Source organism: Pyrus communis, chromosome 2 (assembly GCF_041283825.1).
Source record: "Pyrus communis isolate YQ-2024b chromosome 2, ASM4128382v1, whole genome shotgun sequence".
NCBI classification, from domain to species: domain Eukaryota; kingdom Viridiplantae; phylum Streptophyta; class Magnoliopsida; order Rosales; family Rosaceae; genus Pyrus; species Pyrus communis.
In genome coordinates this window covers 15,937,102-15,962,011 of record NC_142566.1, presented here as the reverse complement: position 1 = coordinate 15,962,011, position 24,910 = coordinate 15,937,102, and the positions used below count along the sequence as shown (strand labels likewise).

The following is a 24,910-nucleotide window of genomic DNA, read 5'->3' as shown; positions in this document are numbered from 1 at the left end:
AGAAGCCTTGAACTGTTTAAAATTCGTTGAGAAAGCTTAGAAGTAAGTTAACAGAAATTCAGGTTGTGTATTGTGGTCAGGTCAATGTCAATGTCAATGTTATCTACGGGCTAACATTGCTTCTTTTCGAGAAACTTGCTGAAAATATCACTTCCCTATTTGTTTGTTACAGTTGCACATTCTGGATGGGGTGTGTGTATATATATATATATATTAGCACATGTGAGGATATATATTTAGTAGCCCTACGGTTGTGTTAAGAATAGTCTCGGATCAGAAACTTTACAAATAATTATAACTTATATTGAATAGTTCCACTTGTGTAATTGCACTGAGTCTTTTGTAATAAATTTCAACACCTTGCTAGAATGTGCAGGTGGTCAAGTTGAGACAATATCGGTATGATTAGTAGTGGGTCGTTAACCCGACTGTAAAATCTTGATCTTTAAATATTTATGTAATCCTATAATTCTTTGGTTATTTGTTGCTGCGTAAGACTTGCAGCTCAAATGCTTGACAATTTTTACCCTTGAACACTATATCTCGTATTCGATTCCCTCCTCTCCCAGCATTGCTAACATTGAGTCTTAAATGCCTATACCATTCAACATAAATTGATTTTATGGCCTTTTCAGACGCCCAATTTAGTGTATGATATGTGGAATGTGTCATGGTAGGTGAATATTATGGTGTATTGTATTGAATGTATTTGATGTGGATCAACATTGTGAAATGAATACTATGAGCTGGAGATTACTCATAAGATCACTGTCCAATTTTGAGCATTACTCATGAGTTGCTTGGAAACAAAGAACCTATAAACTTTTAAACGTTTTTTTTTTTACTTGAATTTCAATTCAAGCAAAAGACCTTTCTATTAATTCATAGGTAGAAATGGGATGACAACGACCGTTTAACTTATAAGATGGATTTTGCTTGTCTTAATTAGAACGGATTTACCTCAGCCTGCATGGAAGAATTATAATATAATTAACTTCTAAACTAACATTAGGTGTTTAATTACTCTAATATAATAAACTTCTAAACTAACATTAGGTGTTTAATTACTCTAGCATAAAATAACATTAGGTGTTTAATTATTCTAATATAATAAACTTGTAAACTAACATTAGGTGTTTTATAAAAACTGACATTTATGAATTGGGTGGCCAAATTTTGGATTTATCATTTTTAGCAAAAATTTAACATCTCAATTAATAAGTATCGATTTTTATTAAAAATTTCAAATATAGCAAAAAGACCATGTAAATAGAACAAATGCCCTCACTATTGAAAACTGAATAAATGTAAACTAACAAGAGATGGCCTTCTTTTCGATTTTATAGTTTGAGTGTCTGATAATATCTAGATTCCAATATGAAAAAGTAGAATGAACGAAAAAAGATTGAGCAAAAACAACTGTCAAATTCATTTCTTACTTGATAAAGCTACAACATAGGTCATACTGATAATTTTATGGAACAAAATTTCTGCATATTTTTGTGTAACAATTAACTGGTATTTTAGTATTAGGGTTTTGATGGCAATGACCGAGAATGATGAAGTTTGATTTCACTGATTGTTTATTTTCTCCCAAGAAAAGGAGCTTATAAATTCAATCTTAGCATGGAGCATATGCACTTTTTAATCGATTCCATAAAAAAGTAATTCATATGAAAAAAGTTTCGATTTTTTCAATGCCGCAGCTGACCATGTATTCACGGCTTGTTCTATATGCCTGCAACTGGTCCCTGACCTTTTCCATCCCCATTCCTCATTGAACAACCGTGCAAAAACTTTGAGAAAGGGTTTTGGGTTCTAAATAGTAATTCGAATTTAATTTAGAGGGCATATAAGTCTATTCTGTTGAGTTTTCTGCTATAATTGAATTTTTTTTATAAAAGCTGACATTTATGAATTGGATGGCCAAATTTTGGTTATAAACAATAAAAACCCCATAAAATATGCATATTCACATAAGGAAAGGTAGGTTTAACTTGGAGTATTGGTGAAGCATGAATTGCGCAGAGCTTTTTCATTTTGTTCTTACTACAACCAAACCAAGGACTAAAATATCGACGGTGTTATAAACATTGTATTTAAATGTGATTGTGTAAATTCTAGATTAGATTTGATACTAGTTATTATTCCCTATTAAGACTTGTATTTTTTGGAGGAGAAGGATTCTTCCCTCCCTTAATACTATAAATAAATGCACTGTGTAAGGGGGAATAACACATCCTTTACATAATCCTACAAACACATCTCTCTACTTACTCTCTCTCTGCAGTGCGCCCCTTCTCTCTCCATGTTAGATTAAAATAAGCCACAACACGTTATTAGCACGGTCCAACCGTTGTGCTTAGGAATCTAACATGGAAATTATTCGTCTTCAATCATGGGAGTATTATGTTTCAATTATTCTTAATTGATTAAATTTTGATTTTATTGAATCCATATACTTTTATTGATTCAATTTTTTGTTTTGTTTTGTTTTGTTTGTTTGTTTGTTTGTTTTTTTTTTTTTTTTTGGTGTTTTGAACGTGATACAAGCTTTGGAGATGGAAAGCCGAAATTAAAGAAATAATTTTATGCACCAAACCAGTTCATTAATATCATTACGCAATCAGCTTCTTCCAAAACATCGATTTGTATCTCTATATTTTTGCAGCCCATATAGTATGAATATTCACTATAATGCATGACCCAACTTTACATTTTTTGAATTGTAGATTCTACATAAATTGTGTATGCATTATATCCATAATTGTTGAATTATGTGAATTGATATTGCCATGAATTGCATCATATATCTGCTCATGCATTAAATTATATGTTGAATATGCATTAAACTATGATCTGGAAATTACAAAATTCTATTTTTTCGGATTTTTTGAAAATCCAACCCGCGAGCAAGCCGAGACCACGGAGCCCCTGGGCTCCAAACCCAGAACTAGAAACAATGGCATGTCATTCTCAGTGACCCGCAGTCATCACCGACATGCCCTTGGTTGAGATTCTTCGAAATCTCACCAAAATTTGTAGCCCCGTTTTCGAATTCATGGATTCTTGGTTTGTAAGACATCAAGACTCGTTTCTCCGTCATAATCGAGGTTCTTTGTTAAAACCCGATTAGTACTGACGTTTTTTCGACCCAAAACGTGGCTGTCAGTAGCGACGATGCTAACCTCACCTCCGGCGACATCACCTAATGACGTTGAGATGTTCTTTGGTCTTTACCCAAGCCCATCTGGGCTTGGTTAACCCTCGGTCCAAGCACCAGCCCTTTGGGATGACGTTTCTCTCAGACCACTGGAGAGATTTTTTTTTTTTTCTTTGGGCTCACATATTGCAGCCCATAAACTAGTTGCTTAGCTTGGGAATGACACTAGCCCAAGTGGGTTTTGATGTCCTCTTGCACCACGTAGTAGCAGATCCCAACCCTCATAGCTAAGGCGCTATTCCTGCACCGCGTTGCACCAGAGCCCAACTCTTATACTGGTGCACCTGTATCCGTGAAGTACTAGAGCATGCCTCTGTTTGGGCCTTTTTCTGCAGCCCAATATATGTTTTTTTTTTTTAAACCAATGTGCTTGTAGCCATGGTTTACTCAACTCGAGATGTCTCTAGCCCAATTTTGGGCCTGGACGTCATTCATTTAAATGGTTTTTAAAAGCCCATTAGGGCTTTGGTCCACCAATTATATTGCCTTTTTTTTAGGCCTTATGGGTTTTAATTTTTTTCGCCCAAACTTTAATTTTAGCCCGAAATCCAAATAATTATTTCAATCATAATCATAGGCACGGAAGATCTACTTGTATATATTTGTTGAGTATTTTTGTATATATATGCGTTTGTTTACAGGTACTATAAACCTGAAGTTCACAAACTTTTATCGAAAAAAAATAAATTAATTGAATGGATTTAAGTTTTCGAACTTTTATGCATGTGACTGGTTCAGTTAATTTTATTCTAGGTATGACTAGTGGGAAAGTTAGTTGTCTAGCAAATAGTGCAACCACGGACACCGTTTTGCGTGAACGCATCTATTTTACTAACTTCGTACTTAATAATGCACCTCTGACAACCCTCTCAGGTCCATCCAACTTGATTGAAGATATAAAAAGGCTCGTATAATGTTGTCCAATGACATTATTTTGACCATTCAAGAGGCACTTTATTCACCATGTTTTGGAAGAACATTGTTGAGTGTTAATGATATTCAAGACAATAATTAGACAATAACTACCACGTTGAAACCTATGTAGAAAATGGAGTTGAATTTCTGTGCATCACTTCCCATGAATATGGCCAGAAGCGTATTCTAGAGAAGATGAAGCATATCCTGAGTGGTTTGTATAATACAACCATACGCTCTATAGAGAGTCACTATGTGGCTGGCCTACCATAGGGACTACACTTGAAATTACACTTTGGCATGATTGTTTGGGACACCTTGGACGAACAACGATGTGCCCTATCCTCAAATCTTCACATAGGCATCCACTAACTCGAAGTTTAGGTTCTATTCAAGGAATCACATGTCAAACTTTCTCTATGGGAAAGCTTATCATTAAGCCTTCTTATGACAAGATTTGCTCGAATCATCATATTTTTCTACATAGGATTCAGGGGGACATTTGTGGACCGATTCACCCTCTCTGCAGACTATTTGGATATTTTACGGTATTGGTTGACACTTCCATACGTTGGTCATAGGTGTGCTTGTTTTACACAAGGAGCCTTGCATTCTCCAAACTGTTGGCTCATGTTATCAAGCTCAGGGCTCACTACCCTGATTATTTGATCAAATCTATTTGATTAGATAATGCTGGAAAATTCACATCTAAAACTTTTGATGACTATTGCATGTCGATTGGGGTTAAAGTTGAACATCTAGTATTCCATGTTCACACCTAGAACGGCCTGGTAGAGGCATTTATTGAGCACTTGCAAATGATTGCTCAATCGTTGGTCAACGTACCAAGCTCCCGATTGCAGCTTAAGGCCATGCAATATTCACACAACCATGTTGGTCCACTTGAGGCTTGTTGCGACCCAACCATATAGTGCCCTTCAGTTGACTATTGCATACAAACCCAACATGTCGCATCTGCGCATTTTTGGTTGTGCGGTCTATGTGCCAATTTTTCCGCCTTTATGTGCAAAAATAGGGCCTCAGTGGAGGATAGGAATGTATGTCGGATATGATTCTCCTTCAATTATTCATTACTTAGAACCTTTGACAGGTGATCTTTTTACCACTCATTTTGCGAATTGTCACTTCTATGAGACATTTGTCCCGTTGTTAAGGCATAAGAACGTCACCGTTCCTAAAAAATGACAAGAATTATGGTGGATGACTCCCACTTTGTCTTATTTAGATCCCCACATTGCTCAGTCTGAAGCTAAAGTGCATCATATATTAGATCTTCAGATTATAGCTTAGAGCATGCCAGATGCTTTCACAAATCTAGCGCGAGTGACAAAAACATATATTCTAGCTATGAATGTGTTTGCAAAGATAGATGTACCAAATATATGACGGACTTTCCTCCTCGAGGCCTTGGATGCCACTTTGGCCGATCCACGTACATTAGCAGCTAGTCAATCCTTTGCCCCTACGCAAAAGTATGGCATACCTCTTGGTTCAAAGGATTTATGCCCCCAGAAGAGGAAACCCACATCACAGGTTGTTGAGCTTACCGTGAATCCAACTATCGCCTACTCATTCTATCCAACTCATGAAGAAATTCTAGATTACAGAAACATCCTTGAAAAGACGAATTGACTTCCCGGGAATCGCGAGATTTCAGTCCATTATGCTAGCTTGGATGATGTTTAGTGTAGAAATGAGATGATCATTGACGATGTATTAGCATATGCAGTAGCTACTGAGATCATGTTGAGCGATGACATTGAACCATGTTTTGTTGATGAATGTTAACGTAAAACTGATTGGTCAAATTGGAAACAAGCAATCTAAGTCAAACTCGATTCGCTTTTGAAATGTAAGGTGTTTAGACTTGTAGCTCCTACTTCTCCACATGTGAAGCCCGTTGGCTACAAGTGGGTTTTCGTTTAGAAGCATAATGAGAAGAATGAAATTGTGCGTTACAAAGCTCGGCTTGTTGCGTTAGGGTTCTCACAATGCCTAGGGATTGACTATGACAAAACTTATTCACCTTTTATGGATGTGATTACTTTTTCGCTACGTTACCAGTTTGGTGGTTTTCAAAAAACTGAGTATGCAGCTGATGGACATAGTAACTGTATAACTCTATGAGGATCTTAATACGAAAATTTATATGAAAGTTCCCGATGGACTTCCATTAATTGAATCAAATATTTCCAAACCCTAAAACATGCTCTCAATTTGGCTGAGGCGTTCACTCTATGGTTTGAAGCAATCAGGCAGAATGTGGTATAACCGTTTGAGTGAGTATTTTACTGGTTAGGGATATGTGAACAATAAACTATGCCCTTATGTGTTCATTAAGAAGTCACATTCCGATTTTACGATAGTTGTATTTTATGTCGACGATATGAACCTCATCAGAACTATTGAAGAGCTCAAGAGAATTGTCGCATATCTGAAGTCAGAATTTGAGATGAAAGATTTAGGAAAGACTCGATACTATCTCGATCTCGAGATAGAGCACCGTTCAGACTCGATACTATCTTGATCTCGAGATAGAGCACCGCTCAGATGGAATCTTAGTACATCAATCGAACTACACCCAGAAGGTGTTGCGCCGCTTTAATGAGGATAAAGTGAAGCCTTTGAGTACTTCTATGGTCGTTCGATCGCTAGATGCAAAACGAGATCCCTTCCATCTGAAGGAAGATGATGAAGAGATTTTGGAACCTGAAGTTTCTTATCTAAGTGTGATAAGTAGTTTATTGTACTTAGCTCAATGCACTAGACCCGACATCTCCTTCACTGTTAATCTTTTGGCAAGATATAGTAACGAACCTGCACACAGACACTGGACTGGTGTTAAAGATATCTTCCATTACCTTAAGGGTACTATGAATCTGGGCTTGTTTTATGCCTACGGATCCTCGAGTGATGCTACACCCCCTTATCTTGAGTTAATTCTCACCTTGTTGGTTATGCTAATGCAAAATACTTACTTGATCTGCACAAGGCGCACTCTCAAACAGGTTACATCTTTACCACTGAAGGCATTGCAATCTCTTGGAGGTCAACTAAACAAACCTTAGTTGCCACTTCGTCTAACCATGCTGAAATTCTTGCCTTACACGAAGCAACTCGGGAATGCTTCTGGTTGAGAGCAGTTGGGGGCCATATTCGAAGCTTCTACGATCTTTACCCCGTCATTGATGTCCTGGCGACGATCTATGAAGATATCAAACAGCTTAAGGAGGGTTACATTAAAAGAGACAATATTAAGCACATTGTGCCGAAGTTCTTCTTCTCACATCAACAGTAAGAGCATCAGAAGATTGAAGTCATGCAAATCCATTCACAAGACCGTCTGGCCGACCTTTTCACCAAATAACTACCGAATGTGACATTTCAGAAGCTTGTTCAAGGAATAAGTATGCGTAAACCTTCTGGGTTGTAACATTGTTAGTTCTCTTTGGAATTATGTCAAACTCAAGGGGAGTATCATGCAATATACTTGCTTGATCTTAATGTACTCTTTTTCCCCACGATTAAGAGCATTTTTTTCCCTCTGGGTTTTGTGCTACTTAATGAGGTTTTGACAAGGTACCCACCTTGGGTTGATCATATCCTTGATGATGTCTCATAGACATTTCATTTGACTTTGCATTACTTACGCCTTTTTCTTAGACTTTAGGTTTTTGCCCCAACTTGGGTTTTACCATAGCCATTGGGTTTTTTGTGAGACTTAGTTCCATATGCAAGTTCCTACTTTACTTTGAGACTAGCGTGTTCTCAGAATCAGTGCCGATGAGTTGACTTCCTCAACTTTACATGATGCCAAATCTACTTGAGTATTTACACACTCAAGGGGGAGTGTTATAAACATTGTATTTAAGTGTGATTGTGTAAATCCTAGATTAGATTTGATGCTAGTTATTCTTTCCTATTAGGACTTGTATTCCTTGCAGGAGAATGATTCTTCCCTCCTTTATTACTATAAATAAAGGCACTGCGTAGGGGGAATAACACATCCTCTACACAACCTGCAAACACATCTCTCTCCCTATTCTTTCTCCGCCGTGTGCCCCTTCTCTCTCCATATTAGATTAACATAAGCCATAACAGAGGAAATAATGAGGACGTTATTGTTTTTTATGTGTGAATATTGATAAATTTTTAGGTTCAACATAGACCATGTCTACATTATTGATATTGTGCTCAACTTAACCACTTTAATGCTAAGTATGAGGTTTTATTTCAAAAGACCTTGGTGATGGCTTGTGTGAACTTCCCATATATAAGCTGCAAACTGCATATTATCTTATATTTTAGATATAAAACTTTATTCTCCAACGGATATTTCAACATTATGTAAAGTAGTTTTAGTCAATGTATCAAAGAGGCACAAAAAAAAAAAAAAAAAAAAAAAAGGAAAGAAAGAAAAGCAAATTAGACTATAGGATGGAGTACCAGGATATGAGCATCACAAAGCAGGATATCAGTAAAGGCCCTAAAAGACCATAGATTGAATTAATATAGGCGCCATGCTTGGTAACTCGGGGGAAACCAAATTTAGGGTCTCTTATCATTTTAGGGTTGGTGCGGAGCTAATTAGGAGGTTGGGGTTCAATTGAGGCTAAGAGTATGAGATGTTGCATAAAAACTTGAGGGAATTAAAGATTTTTTTTTCATGTTCAGCCATCATATGTCGAACATTGGGTTTGACGGTCTGGCAAGCGACATGGTGGACGTCGTAAAAAATTTCGATGTCTTTGAATTTAACGAAATTGTACCTACAAAACAAAGAGACACCTTCAGTTAACATCCAAAGTTACATGCCCAAAAGGGGGTTTGGCCATTGAACCTCTAATGCCTAAGTTAATTTATCTGTAAATAGAGAGAGATTTATGGTTGAATTACGTATAATCAACTTACGAGCAAATAAATTGGTGATAGGGTATTTATTGGAGTTAGGGCCAACCATATGTGTTGGAGATTCCATGCCATGTGTTAGCGTCCTATTGGCCAAAGTGTGTATCCATTGAATGCAATAGTAAAGAATCTTTAATATGTTGAGATATCTTAAAAATGCTTGAGAGTAATCCCAAGAGATATTACTAAATAAATAATAACACCTAAGAATTATCTTTGGAGAAACCTTGATTGAATTTGATTGATTATGTTTCCTTGAATAAAGGAATATGTCTTCAACTAGGAAAGCTTAAAGATAAGAGTTAATCATTAATTTTTATAATATCTAAGAATTATTTTTGGAGAAACCTTGATTGAATTTGATTGATTGTGTTTCCTTGAATAAAAGAATATGTCTTCAACTAGGAAAGCTTAAAGATAAGAGTTAATTATTCATTTTACCTTTAATTCACTTACCTTATCTCCTTGACATGGGTATAAGAGATTGAAGAAATTGTAGTTAGCAACTCTGGCCTTCTTCGTTGATTGAACTACGCATGGAACGAAAGTGAGCCTCGTCATTTCAAAAGTCCACGTGTCAGCTCCAGGATTTTCTGAATAATTTTTAACTCCACAAATGGCCCCCCACTTGTTGTGCTGTGAGTAAGAGGTGCAAGATGTGTAGAAATCCCAAGTTAAGTACGCTTGCCAAAAATAGGTTCCTTGACTGCATTGGTAAACATCGTGGAGTTGTGGGTGTTCAACAGTCACAACAAACTTGTTTTCAATCTTCTTCTCTCTATTCATGTTTTAATTCGTACAAACTCTAGAAATCCAACAAAACATACTTGTTTTCAACCAGTGTGAAATAAACCAAAATTTTCTTTAGGGAGTGATTGATGATATAAATTAAAGAGAACCCAACTGGAGTTCGGTTTCGTAGGGACTGACTGACTCATCAAAACACTCATGTTGCTGGGTTTCACAACAGCAGGCACATACGTGAAAAAAATTGGATTAGTTTCAGCAGATCTCTTCTTGAATTGTTTTTTTATAAAAAAATTAATGCTCCAAGTCTATCCACGAGATGCAAATGGACATATTGATAGTGCACAACTTTTCTTCACAATACTTTGACACTTCGTTCCAAATAAAACACATCGTTAGGAATTCATAGTGAATTTCTCCAATAAATTGAACAAAATTTACTAATAAGTTGCACACTTTATGAATTGTAAGTCGAATTTGTTCACCATATGACAACTTTGAGATTCGTGGTTGACACAAAAAAGTACTGGTTGATGAAGAGAGTGACTTTGATTTAGGTTGAGGTTGTAAAAGATATATACCTTACTAGTTCGAACAACATGTCCGCAAATTGTAGATGATCAGGAAGTGTTTTTGTTAAGTGTAATTAGGTTTACCGTTTGAGGGTATACGGGTCTGTTCAACTAAGGTTTTTGTTATATTTGAATTTTTTTTCATAGAAACAAACATTTATGAAATTAAATGTTAAAATTTAGCCCCAAAAGCCTGGGACTCCCCTCTTCCTCAGCCCCAGTTCCTCCAATCCCGCGTTACCTCCGCCCAGGTCCACCTCACCTCCTCCCTCGGAACCCCCATCACACTCCAGCTCCTCCAAATGCTCCCTTCCTTGAAGCTTGTAATTACTCTTAGCGCAGGCCTTGAGCATGTCGACTTCGCTACGTGTCAAGCACATGGCGTGTGCATTGTGAATTCCTCTCCAGTCTTTTCTGCTGATGTCGCTGACATGGCTGTGGGGTTATTTCTGGACGTCATGAGGAAGATTTCGGCCGTGAATCGGTTTGTTCGAGATGGGTATTCGGTTAGCAGAGGAGATTTTACTTGGTTCTAAGGTAAATATATTTTTTTAATTAATACAATAATGACACATCCACTCCAACATTGCTATCATAAAAAAAAATATTGTGAAAAAATATTAAAGAAAGCTATCATAAAAAAAATTATTATTGTGAAAATATTTTTTTTTTTTAAAGATACGATAGTAGATTTTATTTCATCATTAATTGCATTACAAAGGTTGATCCATCTCTAAACATAGAGCTATATACAGTCCTCAACAATTATATCAATTATGATACTAGGTGGAGAACCGATCCATTCACAGCTTTGCATCAGAGATAGGCCGACTTTTGCAAGGCGGTGAGCAACAGCGTTTGTGTTTCGGCGAATGTGGGTAATATTTGCTTCAGTGATTTATTGAGTAGAGCTTTGCAAATTGAGGATAGGATCCCTTAGCACCTCTACAATCTGAAGCGAGTCGGTTTCAATAATAAGGAATTGATAACCCCTGTCAATCGCCTATAGCAAACCTGCCCTCATTTCCATAGCTTCCGAGAGCAACGAGGAGGCTATATCTTCAAAACTTCCAATACTAGCAGCCACAAAGAGACCATCACCGTCCCTGATAATGGCACCAAAACCAGCAGCTGGGCTTTCTGCATTCCAGGACCCATCAACGTTCAACTTAAGTCGCCTCTAGGGTGGGACAATCCATCTGGGGGTGCTTCTCAATCTGTTGTCTTGTTCCGCACCTGCATTTGTGATTCTGGTAAACTTCAACCACCATTGAATAACATTAGCAGTGCATATCTCAGGAGACACTAGCTTATCGTCCTAGAGTTTCTTGTTCTGTGCCCCTTATAGTGCCCAATAAACCATAAGAAAAACATCTAAGCTTACCTTAGGTATCAGATCCACAATCTCATTGATCCATATCATGAAGGATGGAAGGTGAGTGTTCCTCTAGAGTGTAATGGCATTCCTTCATTAGGTGGATGGTAGATTCCCCATACACACCACACAATACACATTCCACATCTGTGGTAATATGTCTTGCCGCCAAGTTAGCCCTAGTAGGAACCAACTCATTGGCAAGTTGCCATACGCAGATTTTAACTTTCGGTGGCATGTTTGCACTCCACACTTTTGCTTAGATCTTAGAATCATCGGAGTTAGGGGATGACGCCCCCCAGTTTGTGGGCTGTAGCCAATTTCTCGCCACATGGTAGGCCGACTGGACCATAAACCTTCCATGTTTTTCATGGTGCCACATCAAGTGATTTGACGGATTTTGAACACTTAGTGGAATTGTCCAAATCAAATTTACCTCCTCAGTAGAGAAGAGCTTTTCTAGCATATCAATCTTTCAACCTTTTGCAATTGGATCGATTAACTCATTTACCGTTGCCACCATGCATCTTACTAGTTTGGGCAAATATGGGCGAAATCGAGATGGGATGGGAATCTAAGGGTCATCCCAGATATAGATGGATTGCCCAGTGCCTACCTGCCATCTTAGACCCAAGCTTAAAACTTTCCTTGCTATGCAAATGCTTTTCCAGACATATGATGCTCCCAGATTTTAATAGGGTTTCCATAAAAGAGCTATTCTAAAAGTACTTAGCCTTTATAACTGTAGAAACTAGAGAGTGAGGGTCTGCCATCAATCGCCACCCCTGCTTTGCTAGCATACTAAAATTGAATGCATATAAGAGTCAAAACCCAAGTCCACCCTTATTCTTTGGATTACAAAGACGTTCCTAAGAGCACCAGTGCAATTTCTTTTCTCCTTCGTCACCATTCCACTAGTAGGATGCAATTAACTTGTTTAAGTCATCACAGAAGGTTTTGGGAAGAAGAAAGCAACTCATCGAGTAGTTAAGGATTGCTTGAGCCACTGCCTTCACCAACACCTCTTTCTCGGCCGCACTTAGCATCTAACCTTTCTAACTCTTTAATGTCTTCCATAAACGATTCTTTCGATACCCAAAGCACAAGCTTCTGTTCCTCCCCACAAATGTTGGCATACCAAGGTATTTCTCATGTCGCTCTACACGACTCACACCAAGGATCCTAGCAAGCTTTCGTTGTACTGATCACTTTACATTTCTGCTAAAACAATACTCACTTTTCTCGAGGTTTACTTTCTGCCTTGAAGCATGTTCATAAATCTTTAAGACCTCCCGTAATTGCCTGTAGTCCAATTTCGTCGCTCGACAAAATAGTAAACTATCATATGCAAATAGCAAATGACTAATTGCCGGTGCCTCCGTACATATGGAGACACCTTGTATCATTCTCTGCTGTGCCCTCTCAGCTATTAGCGCTGGCAATCCCTTTGCACAGAGAATAAACAAGTACAGTAGAATCCACTATCACTCTGTTCCCATTTTCTTCTCCAATGGTTTTCACGGGCCCCGGTCGTCGTAGCTCCCCTTCTTTGTGGAAAAAGCATGGAATTTGCCCTGGATGCAGATTCCACCCTAAGTTCACCATTAAATCGAGTTTCACCGAATGGTAATAATGGCGCCGGACGAGTACACTCACTCAAGTGGCCTAACCTTCCATATCGGTAGCAGAAAATTCTCAATCCTTCATATTTGAATCAAATCTTATAGGAGCCCCGAGTTGGGCATGGCACCAAACAATATGTAATTAATGCTCGAAATGAGTCGAAATCCACCCTTAATCTCAAGAAACCACGAAATCCCATATCTGCTGGATCTTCCACTTCAAGGACTACCCCAATTTTTGCCCCCAGACTTCTGGCATTCTTCACTATACAATAATTCTTGGGTATCCTATGAGCCTGTATCCAGTAAACAGCTTGATCAGCAGCAATGTTATCAAGAGAGTGAACAGATGGCCAAAACTTCATGGAGAAAGTATAATCCCTGATGAACCAGGGGTTGCCCTCCAAAATTTTTCTAGCGATTTGTTCCTCCCCCACCGTGATGGCATAAACGTTTTCTTTCGCCCTTTGAACCCTGACCACCCTCATTTTGTTCCATGCTGCCCTGAGAACCTCCTTGACTACTGTTGGGGGGGGGGGGGGGCTCATTATCTGCAATTAGCCTCCCAACCAAATGGATGCTATTGTCAGATCTCTCCTCCAAGTCCAAGCTATCTTCAAACGTAATATTGAGGCCATCCATCATTTCTTCCCCAATGTCCATTGAAGAAGAGAAGGAAACCATGCAAATACTCACAGTAATATACTAGAGCAAGTAAATAAACTCACATCAAGGATGCCAGAGTTAGTAAGAACCCACGGCTTGGGATGCTAGAGTTAATGACAAGTAGAAAGCCTGAAAGCCAAACAATGCTTGGAAATTTTGAGCTCGACATTAAATCAAACAAGTGGTGTGCAACTCCTTCCTCTCTAGGATGCTGGTGTCAAATCCTATAGGTCGAATTTTGATGGGTTGGTTAGTTTAGATCGTTTTGCAACTTCTTTTGTTCATAGAAATGAGGAGGGGTAACCTGTTGGTGTTAAGGCGTTGAACCTTGATGGCACCACCATTTCGATTGCAGAGATTGTTGCTTTAAAGGAAAGGCCTTTGTTCGTAGGCACAAAGGTATTGTGAAAATATATTCAAGAAAAAGTAAAGATACAATAAGTTAGAGGGGACATGAAGACAAATCCAAACAAGAAGAAAATTATTAGAAACAAAAAATCAATTAAGAGAACTTATAAGAGAAACGAAAATTTGGAAGGCCCGAAAGATTATGAACATTAGCCGCAATTGCACACGGCAGACAAGAATCCCACAAATGAACCCCAACATGATTAATATCATAGTTTGCCAAACAATGTACCACCTAATTTCCTTCGCGATAAATGAGAGAAAACCGAACTTGCATGGAAGACAGGTACTTGTAGTTGTATTGTACGTATGAAGTTTAAATTAATCGATCAAAAATTCATTGGTGCTCCACTGCTCTGGAAAATAGGATATTCTTGAGTTTTTAAGTCGATATAGTCATACCCTTTATTTGTTTGTTGTGATGTGATGTAAAAATTAAAGATTGTCAAATGCAGATTTTGATTGATTAGTTTTTATTTGATTTTAATTCTCTATGTTACATGAGTGTATGTGATGCTCCGGTTTGTCAACGTCTAGAGCCGCTAGACTGAAATATTTGGATTAGAGCATGAAAATTCCGCTCTTGATTCAAGCAGTGAATCTCATAAACCGGTGTGTTCTAGAATTTTTTTTATGGAGAGCCGATACTGAAAACAAATGAACACAGTTCGGAGGATAAGGAATTTCCCCATAAATGGGAGCAGTTCCTTTGAACTTTATAGTTATGTTAAGCATTGAAATTTGTACATAGAACTATGAATCTTCCTTCTTTTCTTTTTCTTGTGTTTGGTGATCTAAAGTGGTTTTCTTGATAGGAAATTTCAGATTGGAGGGAAGCGAGTTGGTATCGTTGGATTGGGACACATGGGCTTAGAAGTTGCTAAAAGACTTGAGGCATTTGATTGCATTATCTTGTACAACCCAAGGAAGGAAAAACCATCTGTTTCGTACCCTTTCTATTCCGATGTTTGTGAACTTGCAGCTAATAGCGACGTGCTTGTTGTTCGCTGCACATTGACTGCTCAAACCCACCACATGATTAACAAGAAAGTCTCGTTGGCATTGGGAAGAGAGGGGGTGACTGTTAATGTAGGGCGTGGAGCTATTGTCGATGAGAACGAAATGGTGCAGTGTTTGGTGCAAGGAGAGATCAAGGGTGCTGGCTTGGATGGATTGGATGTGTTTGAGAATGAGTCTGAAGTTCCGAAGGAGCTCTTTGGACTTGATAATGTTGTCCTGTCACCGCATCAAGCTGCTACGACAAGGATTTGAGTGATCTAGCAGTAGCGAATTTGGAGGCTTTCTTCTCAAATAAACCATTGCTTTCTGAAGTGGTGAATGGTTGAATAGATTTCTATTTGCAGGTTAGTGCCTTCATAATTTTGTGTACCATCTTGCTTGCAATCGTTATGGTTTTTCTCCGATGGCGATTATTCATACAGAAACCACTCGATGCAGGGTACAAACAATTGATTCGACAGATGAAGTGACGAGAGAAGAGAAGGATGAAGAACTGCCATATCGCTGTTGGTATTTGTTTGGAAAGTTGAATGATTTACAATGAATAAAGCGACTGAAGATGTTTGGTTCTGTAAATTTTCTTTTGTCTTTCTTCCATGTTATGTAAATTCACACCTCACTGGTTGCAAAGCGAAACAAAGAACACGAACCAGAAATCGAAGGTTGATCGCCATTTCTGCGTTACCTTAAGGGGATTCGAATGATGCTACTCATTTCCTTAGTCAACAAGGTAAATGGTTAATAAAATCTGTTTGTTCTCTAGAGTTGAGAAAACTTATACAGGGCTCACTCGTCTACCCACCTTTTGATTTTGTCCAATAATATTTAACACATGTTTATTGTTTTAAAAAATAATGGACATGTTTAAAAAAAAAAAAAAACAAAATACCACGTGACATTTTTTAATTGAGTCGAATCAGAAAGTATTATCCCTCATTAAAATCAAAATACTCGAAAATCAAAAGAATTGTTAAATTTGAATCCTCAATCTTTATCAACAAGAAAATGAAAGTGTAATATGAACAATGATAAAAATATTACTAATGCTTCTACAATTGTATTTAAATTTTATCGTATCAGTTAAAATGATCAGAAATCAAGTCTCAATTAACAATACAACTATCAAATATTTACGACTTACAAAAAATCTAAACAGAACATTGATTTTAATAAATCTTGATATATAATTTCTAAATTATTTACACACTCAGTCATCGCATATCCAAGAAAAGCCCCGGAGGGGTGTTTTAGTTTTCGCTCGCGTTCTGCTCGCCCTTTCCGCTCACACTCAATCATCACACATCGAAGAAAAGCCCTCCATGTTGCTCACCAAGCTCTCCCGCCAAAAGCCAAACCCACTCGAACTCCTTCTCACGCGCCACCTCTCCAACCCCTCGAAACTCCACGACCGCTACTCCTTCAAACCCCCACCCTGCCTTTCCCCAGACCCCCAAGACCATAACCCTAACCCTGATCATATCCCCAAGAAAAAGCAGAAACCCCAGTACCGCCCGCCGTCGTCCCTCGACCGTACGGGTCAGAAGCCGATACATTCTGATTTGCCCTTCGATTTCAGGTACAGCTACACCGAGAGCAACCCGGCTGTGAGGCCCATCGGGCTGCGGGAGCCCAAGTACTCGCCTTTTGGGCCGGGCCGAATCGACCGCGAGTGGATCGGAGTGTGTGCCCCGGCCGTGGACTCGAAGGTGCGGTCGGTGGAGGGAGCGGAGGAGGACCCGAAGTTGGAGGAGAAGAGGAGGAGGAGGAGAGAGAAGGTTCAGGGAGAGCCTCTCAGTCCCGCTGAGAGGAAAATCTTGGTGGAAAAGTGCCAGAGGCCCAAAACCAAGAGGCAAATTAATTTGGGTATGAATTTTTGCTTTGTGTTTCATTAGCTTTGTTGGATTGAGGAATGTGGGGAATTGATAATTGCTTTATTGTAGAGTTTGTACGATGATTGGGCCACTCCGCTTTTCGTTTGATTGAGAAGATTTCGGCTTTTTGGATAGCTTAATATGCTCGATGAATTGGGTATTAGGTTTTGCTGTAATTGACATAGCATTGAGTTGCTTGAGGTTCAGAGTATTGTACATTGTCTATTTCGATTCTGTTTGATTATTCGGGTCTGAGCTTTTTGTATTCTCTACCGTTTTTGTTGGATTGGGGGTCTGCTATTTCTTTTGATTGCTATGGTTTTGAGGTTTCTGAGATGGGAGCTGGGGAGAGTATTTGATAATAATGGTATTTTGTATTTTGGTTTTACTGCGATTTGTGAGTAATAAGGGTATGGTCTTATGTTCTTGGTTTCTATTTGGTGCGTCTGCTTCCTCCGGTCGTTCTCGTTTGGTTTATTTTGTCAAACTGGTTGATGCAATCCCTATTCCGTCAAAAATCCCCCTTGTAATGTTTAAAGGTTTTTATATCACTAAGCAATTACTAAACAAGAATAAGTAGTGTCCTTTATGTTTATTCATCTCCCCCTCTTATTTATCTCTGTTATCGTCTTATGGTGTACTATGATTTAATTTCTTGTAGGGAGAGATGGTTTAACTCACAATATGCTGAATGATATTCATAACCATTGGAAATTCGATGAGGCAGTGAGGATAAAATGTATAGGTGTTCCGACTGTTGACATGAAAAATGTTTGCAACCAGCTTGAGGTATCTTATGTTCTCTAATTACTGCTCTGTATCTTTCCTCTGATGGAACTATCGTTTCATTTTTCTCTTTTCCTCGAGTCTTTTACAATATGGTATGTGTGCTGTACCACATAGGCCCTTTTTTGCGTTTACGAATTCTCAGCTATATGCTACTCATTGCACAGTCCTGCTTGGCATATGGTTTTTAGTTCTTTAAAGCATCAAAGTTCTTTTCTACATTCCATCATCAACCTTGTTGCAAAGTTTTATAGTTTGTTTGACATTTTAATATAGATGCCCTTGACATTTGGCATCATTATCTGGGGGAATGTTTGACCATGAAAAATGAAATTTTGAAGCTCTGTAGGAAGAGCTGCCCAGTTTGTAAGAAGGGCCTCTGTGGGATCAAGGGTGCGATTGTGTAATTGAGAAAGTGTTGAAACAATGTAACACTGATGTTTCACATTATGGTACATTCTAAAAAGGCACCTTTTTTGAATCAATAAAAAATCAAATGCAACATATAATCTGTCTTTGCATGATGAATTGAGTTATATATGAGAATGGTTACAGGATTCACTATTATTTCTTGGAACTTGGAAGAAATGCTAAATGCAGGTTTCATGTGTATGTTGCAGGACAAAACCTTTGGAAAAATCATCCACAGACATGGTGGTGTACTTGTATTATACAGAGGCAGGAACTATAACCCCAAGAAGAGGCCCGTGATTCCATTAATGTTGTGGAAACCACATGAGCCTGTATATCCCAAGCTGATCAAAACTACAATTGATGGCCTAAGCATTGCGGAAACAAAGGAAATGAGAAAGAGAGGATTAGCTGTCCCTGCCTTAACAAAACTTGGTACATTCTTTTTCTGGTTTATGGACTTGATGACTTGAGAATTGAGATGCGTGTCTACTTATTATTTACGATCTTGTTGAAACTGCAGCCAAGAATGGTTATTATGGTAGTTTGGTATCCATGGTCAGAGATGCTTTTCTCTGCTGTGAGCTGATTCGGATAGATTGCCAGGGATTTGAGAAGAGTGATTACAAGAAAATAGGCTGCAAACTTCGGGTAATTTGTCAAACCTGTTTTTTCTTCTCTGCTTAAGCTTACTTCTGTGTACAAGTTGAAAGTGCATTCAAATGGCTAGTCATGGGGATTTCCAACTGCATTTCTTCCTGTATCTGACATGTCTTATGATGGGAACAGTTGCTTGAATATCCTCGAAAGACCATAATAGTTTCTTGCTGTCTCAACTTTCATGGCTTTGTTGATGCGAACTGCGCTCGAAACCTAAATGTGTATTTGCATGCATGAATAGCATGATTGCTTCTGTTTATTAAGTTCTCGTATTTAAACTTTACTGTTGCTACAGGATCTTGTTCCTTGTATCCTGGTGACATTTGAGAAGGAACAGATTGTGGTGTGGAGAGGGAAGGACTATAAGCCTCCAGAGGGTGGATACTTACTTCCAGATCGAGAACTGTTCGATGGTCCAGAAGGTGATTTGGGTTCTGGCGCAGAGGCGTGTGATAAGTCAGAATCAGATGGCAACAGTAGCCTAAATGAATTCTCGTCTTGAGAAGATGAGTAGTCACTTCATTGCTGCAAATACAGGTGCCAATAGGTGTTGTTGGTTGGAGACTCAGATTTGATCGAACTTTCCTTCTCCCGATTGCAAATTCGGAATTCATGCAGAGCCAAATGGACGCAGTCCAGAATATCCTGGAAATAGTATTTGGGGTGAACTTGTGGGTTGTGCAGTGAAACTAGATGGCATGATCTAAACTGTTCCCTCTTGTCGCAGCACAAAATGGAAAAAGAAAACGAGTGTCAACTGAAGTATTGAGACAAGGTGACAGACAGGGTAAGAATTGTAGAGATTCTTTGGATCCGATTTTCACCATTTGTAAGCTGCCCTCCATGTAGGACAGTGATTCCATGAATCCGACTCTCATTTGGCGGAGATACCAACCCCAGTTGGGCAAGACTTACTCAAGCCTTATTCTGCAATGGTGTGCTATATTGGTTCAAGCTTTTTTATCAAGGCATTGATCATGTTTTAAATTGTAATTAGACTTGTACGAAAGCGACTCTGCAAGAATCCAACTGCCTCCAAATCTCTATGATGATGATGGGGGTTGCTGTATGCGCATATATCTCGATTTCACTTTGTTCATCTGTTGATTCTATTCTATATACCGCGTGCTTACTTTTTCTGATTTTGCATCAGAGAGATACTAATGGGGGTTATACCACCGGTTGTACACCAAGGATCCCTTATACGGGCGTCTGGACGCAAGAACTTATCCGGGTAGGCCTGGGATGCAGAGTCAAACTAGAGTTATGTTGAGTACATATTTTTATTGGAGGATTTAGTATTCACTGTCTGCAAGCATTCACACAAATCAATTGTCCTCCGGAGGGATTTAATTAATACGCGTTAACTCCGACTCTGAGTATTGATACTGACCTCAGGCTCGTCAATTCTCTGTCGCCGGCGTATTTCCTACAAACTTGCCGGCGCCATTGTTAATCTTGTTGCTCCCTCAATTTCTACTTGTCGGAAAAGGTGCACTGGTTCCAACTTGTTTTTTGATCTACTACTTTATGGTGACGAATGATTACCATTTCTGAACTCATCCTTTGAAGGTAAGGTGTTTTGCTGACTTTGCCTATTTAGAGCATCTCCGATGGGAGTCCCTATTTAGGGACTCCTACCACCACCTTAGAGTACTCATTTAAGGATTTAAACGGAATCTTTGTGTCCCTAAAGAAAGAAATATTGCCTTCAATGGGAGAGTCCTTATAGTAGAATCCCTAAATTTGAGGTTTTTACAATTTTATGTAATAATTTGATTAGGTGCATATTTTTTGTTTATGTTAACATTACATTCTCGTAAAATATTTTTGTGAACATTTTAACAAAAAAAATTCAAATTCTGACACTATTTTTTTTTCTTCACAAAAACGTAACTAGAATGAGTGAATTGAGTAGGAGTGAATTGAGTATAGGAGATGAAGTTGTGGTTAGATAATTGGTATTTATAGGAATGATGAGAGAAAAAAAAATGAAAGACTAGCCCCAAATTGAAAATATTGATATTTCAACGAGGGCATTATGAAAAGAAAAAACAAAAGAATTTGAAAACCAACATGAAAGAGTAACCTAAATTAAAACGGTATTTAATTGGAACCGTTGATCTTTCAACGGTAAAAGAATTTGAAAAGTAAGAATCAATCTGGACCCTTCATTTTAAATGGTTGAAAAGAAAAGGAAAAAAAACAAGGCCATGTAACTGGGACCCACGCCTGCTTTTCCACTTAAATTGTCCTATTGGGTCCACCATTTCAATCCCTATATGTGGGTACATACACCAAGTATCCGGCGAGTCCCAATACTTTAGGGACTCACTTTCCGATCCATTGGAGATTCATTGTCCCTATATTTGTTTTATACTCATTTTATATGGTGGTTGTCCCTATATAGGGACTCCACTGGAAATGCTGTTAGACAATATAGAATAATGCTGAAGACAGAGAGAAAGAGAGAACAAACAACATACAGGACATACTATTATACCAAACAGCTATAAGATTCTTCAAAAACCCGAGTTTTTAGACTTTGTCCTGATTATTTGAAATGGTCTTCAAGTCTTGAGTCATGAAGGATAAGCTACTACCACTTGAAAAACACACTAGAGCCGAGTCAAAGTGTAATCCGCTATAATCCAAAGTTTTCGAGCAGAACCAGCAAAAGATGTAAGAAAAGTTCCATAAAAAACCTGTAGCACTGGTTAACCACAAGATAGGGATGATGAAAAAGCTCTAACAACCAAAACCAAAGACCCACATTCCAAGAACATTCCCAAAAAATGTGAGATAGAGACACAACAATAGAATTTACAAAATGAGCAATGAGAAACCAAGGAAACTCCCAACAAAAATACAAAATGAGCAATGAGAAACTATTGAAAATCCCATATGTTGAAGCATTGTATCAGTGAGGAGACGACGATGTAAAACAATGAGAAATCATTGAAACTCCCAACAAAAATACAAAATGAGCAACAAGAAACTATTGAAAATCCTATATGTTGAAGCATTGTATCAGTAAGGAGACGACCATGTAAAACTTTCCAAACAATTAGGCTTTGCCTTGGTTGGATCCAATGAGACCAAATGATTTTCCCCCAGGGCTTGAATATCAAAGTTAAGCAAGTGAAAATAAACCTCTTTAGCTATAAGAATACCAGAGAGAGATCTAGACCAACATAAAGAGTCGGAAGATTTCTGAAACGGAAGGGAATAACTGTAATGAAAGAAGCAACTTTAGGAAAAGGATTGATGAAATCCGACGACGATTCCCAATGAGAAACACATATAAAGTCTCTCACTAGGGCGCTGACCGTATGAGCAAGAGTATCACGGATGTCAAGATAGGAAATCAAAAGACTGCCCAACCAATTATCAAACCAAAATGAAACTTGAGAACCATCACTTACAATCCAAGTCGAATGTTTTTAAAACTCAGCCACATCGATGATTTTTTACAAACGGAAAGAGGAACCCAACCTCTATGCAAGAAACGAGCATGCATGAAGATAGCCACTAGAGTGGGAATCCACAGTATCCCAACAACACTTTAAAAGTAATAAGAGATTTAGAGCCGCCAAATCCTTTTACTCTAAGCAACCAAGATGCCTTGGTCGACTAAACAAACTTGCCAAGAAATTAGAAGAGTACCATGAGAGTCCGGATCACCTGATTAGAAAAAATTCCTTATCCAACATTGGACTTGATTTAAAAGAAGACGAGGCCAAACGTACACTTGAAAACTATAAATTAAAATGCTTTGGATGATAGACGTGATAAGTTGTAGGCGACCTGCTTGAGAAAGCATAAAACCTTTCCAGAGAGTTTACATTTTACTTTATCCGCAATGTCCTGAAAGTAACTCCGCATAGATCGACCTTGGAAGATGGGAACACCCAAGTATTTGAATGGAAAAGAACCCACTCCAATACCAATAAGGTTCCTGATAGATCCATGCTTGGTTGCGCATATTTAACCAAGAAAACCAAAGATTTTGACTTGTTGACTACTTGACCTGAGTTAAGCCCATATTCCATAATGAATCTTACAAGGTGTCCAAGATTAGCACGGATGTCTCACAAAAATATCATAATATCATCAGCAAATAAGACATGAGAAGGGGCACATAAACCCTATTGGGGATGCATTAGAACCTCCTCCGCCAAGCAAAATAACAGAGGAGACAAAGGATTGCCCTGACAAACACATCTAGAACAGGAAAAAAAAAAAAAAAAAAAAAAAACAAACCAGAAACTTGCCCATTAACTAAGAAAGAAAGATAAGCTGATCGTAAAATTTCCTCCACCCAATTAACAAACATATGGGAGAAACAAAAAGATTTCAGAACACGTTACAAAAAAGGCCATCCCAAAGTGTCAAAAGCCTTTTTGAATATCTAATTTGATTGCAACAATACCTCCCACACATCGCTTATCAAGAAAATTCATGCACTCCGAAAGTGAGAATAGTGGCATCAGAGATGGTAAGACCTTTAAGAAAAAGCATGTTGTTGAGAGGATACAATCCTGGAGGCAACCAGGCCCAATCTATAGGTAAGAATACGAGTGGTGATTTTGAAGACAAAATTAGCCAGAGCAATAGGACAGAGTTGATAAACTGAGTCTGCACGTGGAACCTTAGGAATAAGAATGACCAGGTTAGAATTATAATGAAGAGGAATTTTCCCATCAATGAAAAAACTCTGAATAGGCAAAACTACATCTGGACCAACTATGCTCCAGCATGTAACATAGAAATAGGCATTGAAACCATCAGGACCCGAAGAACTAAAAGGATCCAAAATTTTAACTGCTGTAGGAATTCCTCTTTCAACTAGCCTAGTATTCACTGTATCGTCGTCCGGGGAGAACAAAGTCTTGTAGTGTATCACAATGTGATCATGTACGTAGACGGATCATCTAATATTTGGGAACGAACACGAACTGATGCCAAGGATTGATGAAGCTTTTTGAATTCCATCATGGAGTGAAAAAAATTAGATTTAGTATTCTATCCCCTAAAGATAACCCGCGAGCTCATGATTTATCCTTCAAAAACATTTCTTGTAACCTAAGAGCCTCATGTACAAGCCCTTGGGCTTGCATGTCACGTGCAAATGTATCATTAGAGGGACCAAGAGAAGCAATTTCCCCCTGTATAACTTCCAAATCATGCAAAAAAACTATCCACGACAGAGTTGACATATCCAAAAGAAGACCAATTCCATGCCCTAAGCTTACCTTTAAGAACCCATAACTCAGCTGCTAGGGATGACGTTGAATTACTTTTTTTTTTGAGAAATGACAATGGATTACTTTAAAAATTAAACATTACACTCAAAACTATAGATTTTTTTTTTGGCTTGTTGATCAACTAAATGGATATGTGGTTTATTTGTATTAAGTGAATAATAATCTGCTCAAAAGTGTTTATTTATTCAAGTCAAACAAGTAAATCAATGTATAATGAGTCATTAAACTGACAAGATTGCACTCTTCATCTGCTCGAAAGTGTTGAAGTTGTGCAAATTGCCCTTGTGTTTAATAACTCAGTTATACAAACATAATATAAATGGTTTGTGTCTAAAGATGATACCATGTTTATATGACTTTGGATTGGGAAATATTGTAACAATAGTTTTCCATGTTTGATTAACTAGCTACTAAATAATATTGTTTTCGTGATCTTCT

The 24,910-nt window shown here is 38.2% G+C and overlaps 1 protein-coding gene and 1 pseudogene across 2 annotated transcripts; both read left to right on the top strand.

The window, feature by feature from the left end:
- Positions 1 to 10,747: 10,747 nt before the first annotated feature.
- On the top strand, positions 10,748 to 15,819 carry LOC137747893 (glyoxylate/hydroxypyruvate reductase HPR3-like; annotated as a pseudogene). Its single transcript, XR_015955877.1, has 2 exons — positions 10,748 to 10,923; positions 15,283 to 15,819. The product of XR_015955877.1 is annotated as a glyoxylate/hydroxypyruvate reductase HPR3-like (transcript).
- Positions 15,820 to 16,684: 865 nt separating this feature from the next.
- Positions 16,685 to 20,304, top strand: LOC137748699 (RNA-binding CRS1 / YhbY (CRM) domain-containing protein). Its single transcript, XM_068488875.2, has 5 exons — positions 16,685 to 17,340; positions 18,010 to 18,137; positions 18,755 to 18,980; positions 19,069 to 19,196; positions 19,501 to 20,304. The coding sequence occupies exons 1-5, from the start codon at positions 16,797 to 16,799 to the stop codon at positions 19,705 to 19,707; spliced, it is 1,233 nt and encodes a 410-aa protein (XP_068344976.2). The 5' UTR covers positions 16,685 to 16,796; the 3' UTR covers positions 19,708 to 20,304.
- Positions 20,305 to 24,910: the final 4,606 nt, after the last annotated feature.